The sequence below is a fragment of the Microtus oregoni genome, unplaced genomic scaffold (assembly GCF_018167655.1).
Source record: "Microtus oregoni isolate MIOR12 unplaced genomic scaffold, Mior012 000023F_ref0000262, whole genome shotgun sequence".
In the NCBI taxonomy this organism is placed as follows: Eukaryota; Metazoa; Chordata; class Mammalia; order Rodentia; family Cricetidae; genus Microtus; species Microtus oregoni.
Genome location: NW_024543082.1, coordinates 17,510,188 through 17,523,096, shown reverse-complemented (window position 1 = coordinate 17,523,096; position 12,909 = coordinate 17,510,188). Strand labels below are relative to the sequence as shown.

Sequence of the window (12,909 nt, the reverse complement as noted above, 5' to 3'; positions counted from 1 at the left end):
AGTCTTTAGACTTTGCACTGGGTGTAAACATTGCTTCATCCTTGGACTCAGTGGCACCCAACCTTCCTAATGCTTAGACCCTTTGACACAGTCCCTCATGTTGTGGTGACTCCAACCATAAAACTATTTCCATTGCTACTGCATAACTGTCATTTTTCTGCGATCATGAATAGTAATGTAAATATTTTTTGGAGGTAGAGGGGTCGAGACCCACAGGTTGAGAACCACCGCTATAACTCGTATTTACATCTCAAGTGTGTGCAGATGAAAGAGGGCAAGGTGTTGGGAAAGCAGTTTGTTTATTTCCCACAGTCATTTGAGCTGCAGCCGAGGCTCAGCTGGCTGGTGATGACAGTAATACAGAACAATATCTAGCTTTCAATAGGATGGCAGAAACGCTCTACTGCATGGCAAACCTCAGAAGCTCAGAGTGTCTCCATCTCATGACAGGGCAGGTCATGTCCAGTGGACTCTTGAATGCACGTGTACTTGATGGGAGGCGGTGGTGGCTTGAAAGGTGGGGGTCTTTCCATGCTAAGGAGAAAACATTTCTCTTTCAGTGCTGAGAATGTGGGGTGGTGTTTCTTAAACTTAGGGATATACTGATGGGTGAGGAAGAGATACACTCTTATCTTATTTAGAATTTTTGACAGCTTAACTCTGCAAATGATCTTACCATTAATTAATAGGAATATGTATGCATGCATGTGTGTGTGTGAATGTATGTATACGCATATATGATTAATGTGGTATTTTATAGTTTGCAATGTGATTTTGATCCTGGCATCACTTATTTTGTGTAAGAGATATATATAACATTCACATATATTTATATATACAGTATTATTATACTATATATAATAACTGTGATTATTATAATCACTGTTTGACAGTTTGAGGCATAGAGGTTTTAAGTCACTTGCTTAAGGAAAGCAGGCCAGCAAAAGAAGTCTTGTAATGAGATCCCATAATCTCCATGGCAACTGCCTCCTAATGGAAGGAACTTTACTCTTACATGGGTAGAACATCCCTCCAGAGACAGAAACATAAAATTCAAGGACTTTTTGAAAGAGCAACTTTGCTGACTCTACCCTCAATTTTTATGCAGACACTCATGTACATGGTGAGGATCTGGTACAAGCAGGAAGCAAGGTATTCCTTACTCCTGGGTTGGTTGGCTGGATAATGCACGCTTGACATTGTCTTTGTGCAAAGCCCTATTTCATGTTAGCACAATGCATCTCTGTCTTACGTGCACCAAGCATCCAGGTTCATGAGGGATTTTGTTGTGCCAATGCTCAAGACATTTTGATAGCAGGAAACAGAGACATCTCTGTGAGAATTTTTGTGTCTATGTTCTGGCAATTAATAGCATCTCAATTTAGACAAAGAATGAGTTAAAAGAGTGGGGAGGGAAAGAGAGAGGGGAGAGAGAAAGAGAATATTTTGTTTACTTTTATCTTTACATAATACAGATATTTAAGGAGAGAATAATTGAAAACTCAGTTTTTTGTACTTCCATTTATATTAATATAAATACCACTAACTTAAAAAAATTATGTTTATTTGTGTGTATGTCAGGTATGAGAGAAAGTATCCTCAGATACTAGGAGACACAATTAAAACAACTGTTACTTGAGGTTGTGAGCTGTTGGATACAGGTGCTGGGAACTAAGCCTCGGTTCTCTGCAAGAGCAGCAAGGGTTCTTAAGCATTGAGCCATCTTTCAAGTTCCATAATCTGTAATTATTACCTTGCTTGTAAATGTTTAAAAATATGCCAAAATGTAGATTTGAGTCTAAGAAACTTGTACTTTTTTTTCAAAAATATTATGAATTTGTTAAGGTAATATAGTGTCCAAGATCCAGTCCTTGGATAAAAAAACCAGAATATTGCTTTTGTTTTTTCATTAACATGAAATATTTGCTGCTCATAGTTATAAAACAGGAGCATTCACTTTTGACATGGTTACATCATCTTCCCCATCTTCAAATGTATTGGGCCACATTCACAGCTTTTCTGGGATGGATGTGGTAGGTAGGATGTCTGCTGGGCCTTCCTATCGCAGTCTTAAGGGATCTTCTGGGAAGAGGATGCCCTGCAGTGATGACTGTTGCATTAGAGATAGCGAACACACGGTGATTGGCACTGTGTATCCTGTGATCACAGCCTGGTCCAGGCTCATGCTCCATCACTGAATTAGAAAAAGGGGGTTTACCTTTACATCTCCATGAGATTGCTGCGTAGAGAATTCAGGAAAATAAAGTACCTCTTTCCCCCTCTGTGAAAAAAGGGAAAGGGTGGGAGAAGCCCTCTCTGATGGAGAGCAACTGGAAAGTTCTTTAAAATCACTTCTCTTACTCAATTTCACACTTGAGCATCGGGGCCCAGCTGATCCCAGTCAGGTCAAAAATTCAGGAAAATGAAAAAAATAATGAAGATTAAAAGAAGACAGTCAGTTTTAGCTTCATGGTGAGGTGGGCTCAGTTCTCGTTTCATGCCTACTGACTTGTGCACAACGTCTAATGTTCCTCCTGAGCGAGCTAGTGCAGACAGGGGGACTGAATCAGGATCTCTGTGTTGAGCCTTCACTGAATGATCCTGGGAAATTCTTCTCTGAGCTATTAGAAGCCTGGATTGCTCATTCAATTGTGAGATGAATGCAGTGTAGTCTTTATATCAAGTAAATATTTTACAATGGAAAATGTAGATGTCTCTACATGTCTCAAAATACTCACATTTCTTTTTGATACTGACACCATTTTCTTACTCCTAGCATGAACAATATTGCACAGAAAAGGAGCAAAGCTGCTACAACCACAGGCCAAGACATTCCATCTCTGGGCTTATTAACAGTGATACCTGCAGAAGAGCAGAAAAAGATGAAAGTTATTGCTAAATGTTGGCATTGGGGAAAACAGGGATTTCTGTAGTTCACTGTAGCCTGGTGGTAGAATGCTAGCTCAGCATGCGTGAAGTGTTTTGTGTGATCCTTGATGTCACAAAACATTAACTTTTTATATGGAGGAATGCTGTAGGATAATGCTCTTGTGCACTGTAAAGATTTGTCACTCATGTTGGTTTAATAAAATGCTGATTGGCCAGTGGCCAGGCAGGGAGTATAGGCAGGGCAACCAGACCAGGAGAATTCTGGGAAGAGGAAAAGCAGAGAGTAAATCACCAGCCAGATACAAAGGAAGCAAGAAGAGAATGCTTCACTGAAAAAAGGTACCAAGCCATGCGGCTAAATATAGACAAAAATTATGAGTTAACATAAACTGTAAGAGCTGTTAGTAATAAGCCCAAGCTAATAGGTCAAACAGTTTATAATTAATATAAGTCTCTGTGTGTTTCTGTGGTAGTGAACAGTTGAGGGACTGTGGAGACAAAAACTTCTGTCTACAGAAGAGACATGTTTTTCCCAAGATGTTCACTGACTATGACCATATGTTCTTTTGTATATGAGATGACAACTTGATAGTTGATTAAGTATCCTGTCAGCAATTTTCTATGACTACAAGAACATATATGTATATGTGTATGTCATAAACAGATATCATATATCCCATGTATTATAAATGGTGCATTCTTATATATGATTCTGTTTCAGGCCTCTTAGAGCCCACTTGAGTTATTTTCATAGTAATGTATAGAGATACATCTCATTCTGTCCCATCCCTGGTTAATTCTACAGTACTGTAGTTAATTTAATTTGTTTCATAATGTTAGATGATCAAATTATTTCAAGCTTTTCTTTTTCTTCTAACGATACTTGAGCAAAATGTCATAGCCATTCAGTTTACTGTTTTTGAGACAGGGTCTCATGTAGTCTAGGTTTCCTGAAAGTCACTATGTAGCTGAGAATGACTTTGAACTTCTGATTCTCCTGCCTTTACCCCCTGAGTGGAAGATTGTAGATTTGCCTTCCATTCTTATGAGGCTTTGAAGATTAAACCAAAGGTTTACTGCATGCGGGTTAAGTACTCTACCAACAATTCTCCAGACATCATTCATTCATTCATTTGTTCATTTATTCAGTGAGTCAGACTCAGAACCCTGCATATACTTAGGCAAAGATTCTGCCATACCTTAAGAAATTCATATTTTTCTGAAAAAAGTTCAAGTTTCTTGGTCTCAAATCCACCTTTTGATATATTTCTAAGCCTCCATTGAAGCATTCACAAAAAATGTAATGAGAATTACAGATCATGGGGCTGGAAAGATGGCTTAGTGCTTAGGAGCACTGTGTGCTCTTGTAGAGGATCCAGGTTCAGTTCCCAGGCCCTGCGTCAAGTAACTCACAATCTCAATTAACAGTAGCTCTCTAAGGGGTCAGACTGCCTCTTCTGATGTTTGGGGGCACCTGCACTCATACTTTAGCCACAGTTAATATTATTTTGTGAAAATAATACTTAGTATTAATTTAGATAATAAAAATTATCTAGTTTGTTTGTTTTGTCCTGACTATTTCAATTTGGGTGATAAATTACTTGTGGGTGGTGATAAAGTTTATGTTTCTTTTGTTTCCTAGTTTTGATTATTGATTTTTATGTAGTAAAGTTTCAAAAAATAAGAATGAAAGGACTGACTGAAAATATTAGTTTCACGAGGTTGGGGCTGTAGGTCAGTGCTAGAGTAGTTAACTGATACACATGGAGCCCTGAGTTCATCACTAAAAAATTAGTGTTATCAATATTTTGCATGTTTACATAATTTTGACTGCAATCTCATGCTATTGCCATGTGTATCAGTATGATTAAATCTAGAGGCTCATCCTTTTTAGACAGCACACATTTTGGATCTTCCTGATGGCCGCTCCCATCACAACCTGCTATAGGAGACACTGAAGGTATGATTGAAGCTCATGATGTTCTATTCATAGTTACATACTGCTTTGTTTCTACAAAGGCTAGAGATTTCATAGCATAGACTTGTTGGGTAGCATGAGAAAAAAAAAAGAGAACCATCATACTTACCCTCGAGCTGAGTTCAATTCATCAAGTCAAAACTTACTAAGCTATAGCTGGAAATTATATAAGAGCCAATATTTCACAACCAGGATTTTAGAAAACAAAAGAAGAAAAGGTTTAAAATCAAGGTGGGTGAATCACCATTTGAACATAGTTTGCATAGTGGAAATTTGACCTTCCAATCTCCCTGAGCTAGGAAGCCAGGACGAAGCTATCGGTTAGAACTTTGTCTTCAGCTCTTTTTCCCCACGATGCACGTGGGATGATACTGTAGTGATGGGCAGTTGTATGGCCACCCATATGGAACGCGGTGTGGCTCTCAGGTCAGCTGAGCATGCTCCGCACCATGGGAAATTACTGACTATTCCTACGACTTACTAACCAGGATCTCTGTGAAGGACAAACTCCACTGAGTCCCTTGCTCTTTCAAGATGTAGAACAAAAAACTGCATTTTGCACTGACATAATTATTATTAGTTGAGCTGCAGGAGTACTCTTTATTACAACAATCTTTCTTGATTCAAATAATGTTTTCACAAGCCTGCGATGTTTCTTCTACTTTTCAGCTGGCTGATTCTTATTCCATTTTATTCTTTCAGATTTTAATTTAAAATATAAGCACCTCATCACATTTCCTATTCTGCAGTTGAAATCAGGTCTTTCTCTGGATTCTGAGAGCACTTTATCATAATTCTTGTCACAAACAAGTTCAGTTGTCTGTTTACTTCTTTTTCACGTGTCATCTTCAATGGACCATAATCTTTAGGATGCCAGTGTCCCTGTATACCCAACATGTGTCAGAGTGTCTGGAAAGGCTCTCTGAGTAAACTAAACATCAAATAAAAGACTACTCACTGGTGATATAGTTGTGGTCATTTTTAGTCATTCCTCTTGCCGTTGTAGCGACATCTGGAAATCCTTTGGTTGTGCTAGAGATGACATCTAGAGATGTAAAGGTAACACCCAAATTCATCTTTACAGCCATCTCAATATGATCAAGTTGCATAAACTCGTAATTGAATTACAAATATTACTGGGAATTTTCAATGTGAATGGCCTCAGCATAGCCATGCTAAATCCGATATGGCTAAAGAGATGTTTCTACATTAAATTTAATTCTAAAGACCTAGGTACAGCAAGGCTGGGGTCTGGGGATCCGTCTAATGGCTACCAAATGACTGGGATTTCCTGGTGGTTTAGGGAACAGAATCTTTACACTTCTGAATAACAAAACAAGGACGGCTGAAGAAACACCACCCAAAATACAAGTAGCTTTGCAAAATTCTGCAGGTGAGGCCACAGAAAGATATGGTTTTAGCCATACTCTCACGGGTTAGTTAAGATTCAGCTAATTAAAATTCTGATTCTCCATGCTCAGAGACAGTGGATATCATCATAGATTCTTTTGCAACAAATAAACAAAACCATGTTGCCTCATCATTGCATGCCTGGTGGATTTTCAGGGGTCTAACTGGTCAAAATGTTGTCATATATATTTCATTTGAAGCAAACATAAAAGGCTATGTCCATCTTGCCCGAATGACTGAAGGATTTTTGCCCCTCTCGTTGTTATTTTCATGGGGAAGCTCTTTAAAGCACCTGCCTGCAACTGGCGTCTCATCGTCCTTGTTTTCTGTCTGGGCCTACTCTGTCTTCCCCAAGTACTCACCGTGTGGAGCCAAGCTTGCTTCTGAGGGGACTGAAGTGTGAATCTCACTGGGTATCAATGAATCTGCTAATGGAAGAAGATAGGCAGTCCATTTTTCTAGTCAGACTTTTTCCTTCATCATGAATTGTATCTAACAATTGGGAAGAGGTACAGTAACAAATACTTAATCTTATTCAGCAGCCTTGCAGCGGACATTAGATTATCCCACATACAGTGGGAGTTAAGGGGGTGCATATGGTTTTAACACTTCTGATTGGGAAAGTTTCGGTGAGGGTCACTGCTGAGGTCTGAAGGTGCCTCCTCTCAAGGATGTTGACAACATGAGAGCACTGAGAAGTGAGTCTTTAAGAGGTCAGTACATTACAGGAGCTTGTCTCTGATGAATGGTCTTAAGATCCTCATGAAAGAGGCTTCTTATAGTGTTCTCCTCAGCCTTTTAACCTTGTACTCTGTGAGGTCCTAGCAAGGTCTTCATCAAATGCCTGTATCTTGATCTTGATCCTCCTGTCTCTAGAGTTATAAGAAAAGACATGCATTTTCTTTATAAAATATGTGGTCTTATTCTGCCACAAGCCTGAAAGTCGATTGACTTAGTCTCTTAGGAATAAGAGTGGAAGAAAGCTCCTTTGACATGGATGGTAGGCCATCTTTGCTTTCATGCCCGCCCCACAGAGAAGCAGAAAGGTGGCAAGAGAATGAAAGCCCTCGTGTGTTATGGTCAAGTAAACAGATAAGTAAGACTTTGAAAACCTTGCTGGAACATTTGAGAAGGAAGAAAGGCATTTGTGCTTGTGGGTCCCTGGCATTTCTAGTCAACTGTGGACTGTGATCAGCCACAGCATCAGCAAACCTCCATGACCATGAGTCTTTTTAGTTCAGGTACAGAGTCTGTGCAACACCTGGAAGCAAGTTTTTGCCTTGAGTAAAGAGCAATGACTAATTAAAAATAAGTTGTGAACAGGCCAAAATTTTATTTGGACAAAATAAAGAAGGCAGCAGATTTTTCTGGATAAACTTATTTTTTGTTTTGTTTTGTTTTTGTTTTGCTTGATATAGTGTTGCTTTTATTGTCTTACTTTCACAGCCTGGCATCTTTTAGTATCCTTTCATAGTATGTTTGTGGGGAAGGGTAGAATATATTAATTTATGCTGAGGTAAAACTGGTTGAAAAACTACTATCTATTTAGGAGAAATCTGTGTTTAAAGCAAAAATATTTTACACTGCCTGTTTATTATCAGTGAACCAATGAAGAAAATTCTATGATTAGTAGCCAAAGAACACTAATAGGATTTGTCCTAAATGTGGGAGAGCATTTTTTTCTTGTTAGTACTGATTTTTTCTTAAATTAAAAAAAAATCAAGCTTAATACAATGCAAGGAGCATTGCCACAATGCACACAGATTATAAAAATATCAACACTTAAATTTTGCAAATTGATGATTTAGTAAAATTTTTTATACAACTGCAACATTTCTTAGAATAAAACATATTATATAATAAAATTAAAATCTAAAGCCACTTTGGAAAAGGCAGGAGCTAGTTTCACACATTTCATTTTGTTTGTTCTCCTTATGTGTCTCCGGGCCTCTCTGCATAAACCATGCTGGCCTCACATCTGTGGTGATCCTGTTGCCTCGCTGCCACCTCTCTCAAGTGCTGTCATTACAGGCATGTGCCCCCCATCTGACCTGTTCTCTTTTCTGCTTTAAGAGCTATTGTTTTACATGCAGCAAAAAATTTAGTGGCAGGGAGAGAAGTGAAGAGAAAGAAGCTCCCATTTGATTTGACGTGTCTTAAAAACTTTAAATGAGTAAAAGGAGGAATTTCAATACAAAAACATATTAGGAATCTTTTAGTAAGATGAGATGACTCTCTTTTTTCTTTGCTCACTTCTGTGTATATTTGTGTCTCTGTGTGGTGTGGGCACATGTTCATGTGGATGCATGCATACATGGGCACGCATACAGAGATTTGGGATTTCATTTCGAAGTCGCCCTGAATTACTCTTTCACCTTATTTACGGAGGTATGATCTCTCAATGTGGCTGGCCTAGTTAGCCAGCCTGTTGGGGTGGGGAACCCCTGTCTTTTCTTTCCCGAGTTGGAACTACAGTCAGGCTGCATACCCACGAGTATTTCCACGTATTCTGTGAGTCTGAACTAGGTCCTCCTGCTTGCAAGGCAATAACTTAATAACTGAGCCCTTTCTCCAGCCCCTATGAGTAGTTTTAATACTGATTGCTCCCAGGGGAGAGCCGTGTTCCTGAAGCATGCTTATGGATAGAATTCTCTGCAAGGTAGAATTGGTTACCTCCAATGACCTATTTTTCATTACCCAGCAGTTTTCCGAAAGCTCACTCAGTCTCCCCTTATAAATACCCCATTCTTAACGATCCCACTTTCTATCCTTCAATTACTCAGGGAGTCTCCAAGCAGAATGATGTCGAGTTCTTGGTTGGATGGAAATGGTCTGTGTTGAGGCCTCACCATGTTTGTTAAACACATAAGTTAATGTTCCTTGAAGTCTTTTGAGCATCTGTTTTCATCAAAATCTATAACAAGCATGGCTTTGACATGGGAACAGCAAACAACAGGGTAGCCAATAGCATTCTCTTGTACGAAACCAGTATCAGCCACAACTGTGAACACAGGGAGACTGTCGTAGAATCTCAAGTACATTCCTGTATCCTTCCTTGGGTGGCTCCTGGTTAAGTGTGCTCAGCAGGAAAGGGCTCTTCTTATCTACAGAGAGGGCTTAAAGATCCTAGTGTATCCCACTTTTCTCCTCTGGGTACAGTAACTTTTCCTGTTCACTTAAGTACTGTTGACGGTTGTCCAGGAAATGATAGCATATTAGCAACTGGTTCCCATTGCAGCTAAATCTACTTACAATTATATCAAAGTTCATTATTATCAGAATTTTTGAAGTTCTTTTTAACACACACACACACACACACACACACACACACACACACACACATATATGTTAAAGCACGTGGCGGTCCCTGCTGCCCACAAGGTTGTGTGGCAGAAGTCTGTGAGGAAGTTTGCTTCCCTGGGGCATCTAGCTGAAGAGGTTTGGTAGAAGTACCAGGCGATGACGGCCATTCTGGAGGCGAAACGGAAGGAGAAAGCCAAGATGCACTACTGGAGGAAGCAGCTCTTGAGGCTACAGACACAGGCAGAAAAGAACATGCGGAAGCAAGTCAGCAAGTTCACTGAGGTCCACAAGACTAAAGGACTCCTGGTGTGATCCCCAATAATGACAGTGCCTCCAAAATAAATAAACCAAAAAAAAAAAAACCTAAAACAATAAAAATCACCTTTTAAGGTCAGTAATGGCAATTATGAGGTCCAGGACATGAAGATGTCATGTATGGATGTACTTGGAAGAGTCAGAGGCTTCAGGCCTCTGGGGACCTGAAGTGCTTTTATTTTTGCTTGTTTACCTCAGCTTGGCTGGTTTCAATGTAGCCTTGGGCTTCATTGGACCAGGTAAATGGCAAGAGAAATCAGGAAGAAAGTAATTAAGATTCAATTTTCTTCTCCATGGCCTGATGACCCAAGCACTGAGATGAAAATGTCTTCCAAGATGTCATTAACCTCACCCACTGGGGTATGAAGATGTCCCAGCAGACTGTTCCCATTGCATGGGTGCTTAAAGTAAAATATACATTTTGGTTCCGGATTCTGGGGAATTTGGAGGCTGAAGTAGGATTAGATTCCAATGTCTTTAATACCAGCCTGGATCTCGTTAAGGTAATACACAAAATGACAGCAAAAGACTGAGTTCAAACATTCTTATAAATGAGGATAAATGCAACGCAATAAAAGTGGCAGAGGTATTTAAATATGCATGAGGCCCATAAAGCGAATCTCCCAAGACCATGTTCACAAGCAGGAAAAGACCCTGAAATGCAGAAATCCATCCATTATCATTTTTTTCTCCACCCGTAAGCACTTCATAAATCTATTGAAATAAGCATATTGAGGAGAGAGAAAAAAAAATTTCATTACCAACGCCTGTCCTGAATCTTGCCAAATGCGTCATCCAATATTGCATGTCGCACTACAGCCCAATTCAACTGGCAGCAATGTGTTTCAAAACAGTTGAGGAGTGAGCATTCAATTTCAGCTTGTTAGATTCTAATGGATTTCTGAGAATGATTATAAATAGTGCAACCCACGGCAGGGGATTTTTTTTTTGTTTCTTCTTTTAAACTTATGGAGAGAAAATGGTCACATCTTATTCACATGGTATTGAGAAGGTGAATCTTCACTGCCAGTGAGACATCCTTTGTTCGATGGATGTCAGAGTCCCTTCCTAGACCTTATTGTCTCTAAGACCATTTTAGGATAAGACCACTGATGAGATGTCCTTGGACAAATGAAGTTTTCAAATGGTAAAGAACAGAAAATAGGGAAGATCATAATAGTTCATTTCATTATGAACTGTATCAAAGAGACTAAGAATGCAATACTAGATGTGACAGCATTGTATAAACAGTAAGGCAAGACTAAGTGGCGTGGGAATCTTTGATTCCTAGTTTCTGAGCTAGAAACTGCTTTGGATAACTGGAAAACTCCTACTTTTCCACTTCCCCCAACCCTGCCCACACTAAAATCTCTAAACAAAGGAAAGGAACCAAAAGCTCAGTTCCAACTTTCTGGCAGCCAGTCCAGCCCAGTTTCCTGATATGACCAGCCCGCCCAAGTTCCTGCCCACGGGCTTAGCCTTTGGCCATACTTGAGGGCAGTCCCAGCTGCTGGCTAGCACCCCATCATCCTTCACCTAAGGTCTCCTAGGTGAGACTTCTCTGGCCTGTTCCCTGAAACCAGTGAATGTACCTGGGAGTTGCTTTGTTTTGAACAAGTATGTTGTTACACTTGTAATTTGGCTTGATCTGGTTTACTGAATCAGCAGCGAAACCTATTATCTGGCTAGAAACGTATGAATAACCTCTCTGCCCTACCTCATGTTGATGTATTCATGCCAAGAATATTTCCAGTCTTTTCCCTTCCTCCTTTCCTCCTCTTCTTCCTTTTTTCTTCTGTCTGTGCTCCTAGCCTCAGCACAGCTCAATATAATTACAATAGGCTGAGAGTGCTTACCTAACATGCATGAAGCCCTGGGTTGGATCCCCATCACCATGGACAGACCTAGGTATAGTGGTGTATGTCTGAAATCCCAGCACTCTGGAAGTAGAGGCAGGAGGATCTGAAGTCCAATTCAAGTCATTCTCAGATACAGAGTAAGTTGGAGGCTGGCATGGGCTACATGAAAATGCCTCAAAAAATAATTTTCCAACGTCCAATTAAGCAAATCATTTTGTTTTACGTGCATCTGCCTGAGTCATCTTCTTTGTCTAGATGCAATTATCTTTCAGCTCATTCACTTTCCGATGAGCACAGACTGTGTGCCCGTCATTGTTGTAGATGTTAGGACACATAGGGCAGTGAGACAGAGGTCAAAAGTTTTAGGTCATGTTCTTTCATACACCACACCCTAGTACAACTTAAAAAATAATAGAAATAATGAAAGAGATTACACATTGAAAAGTATTATGGTGAGAATTAAAATATGAAATGCTTTGTATGCACAATATCAATTTATCTTGGGATTGTCTTTTCCAGTAACATCCTCAATAAACCTTTATCTCTACTGCTACAAAGTTCTCACTCCATAACCAACAAGTGTCCCTTCGTTTATCTGACTGCTGCTCCTTCACTGGTGTTTCACTGACTTATCCAGACTGTCCTTAGGGACAAGGTACAGGTAACATAAAGGGTTCGTGGTACTTGTTTACACAACACTCTAAAGAATAGAGGATGAGAAGACACTAAGGTAGGTAGAGAATTTTAGCAATTATTGCAAACAACTCTCCTTTATATTACACAACATAAGTGTGGACGTCTTCCTCTGTGTCACTAATATTTTCTTGTCAATTTGTCCACTGGGCAAAGCCTTTCGAACTTGTGTCTTTGCATATATAAGGTGCATTGAGTATATTAGTGCATCCTGTCTATACTTTTTGATGGCTTCATAATAAGTCATTCCCTTCAACATCCTCTTACTGTTGGTTATTCTCTTCTCTTAATTTTGTCTCACTTTTATTCATACACATAGATTATGGGTTGTTATAAACAACAGTATATTTGTCCTGTCTTTTAAAGTTCCTAACAATACTGTTCTGAATGTTATCACATGACTAATCTGTGTATTAAATTATATTCATTATAATTAGTTATGTTTTTGGGACAGAATCTTAT

At 39.4% G+C, this 12,909-nt stretch overlaps 1 protein-coding gene across 1 annotated transcript in view; it reads right to left on the bottom strand.

Moving 5' to 3' along the window:
- Positions 1-299: 299 nt before the first annotated feature.
- Cd96 (CD96 molecule) overlaps positions 300-12,909 on the bottom strand; it is a 76,959-nt gene continuing 64,349 nt past the window's right edge. Inside the window, exons 9-12 of the mRNA XM_041673310.1 lie at positions 6,640-6,705; positions 5,826-5,912; positions 2,739-2,862; positions 300-534 (exon numbers count right to left, since the gene is read on the bottom strand). Of these exons, the coding sequence (XP_041529244.1) occupies positions 426-534; positions 2,739-2,862; positions 5,826-5,912; positions 6,640-6,705 (386 nt within the window). The 3' untranslated portion in view covers positions 300-425. The remainder of the gene's footprint in view (positions 535-2,738; positions 2,863-5,825; positions 5,913-6,639; positions 6,706-12,909) is intronic.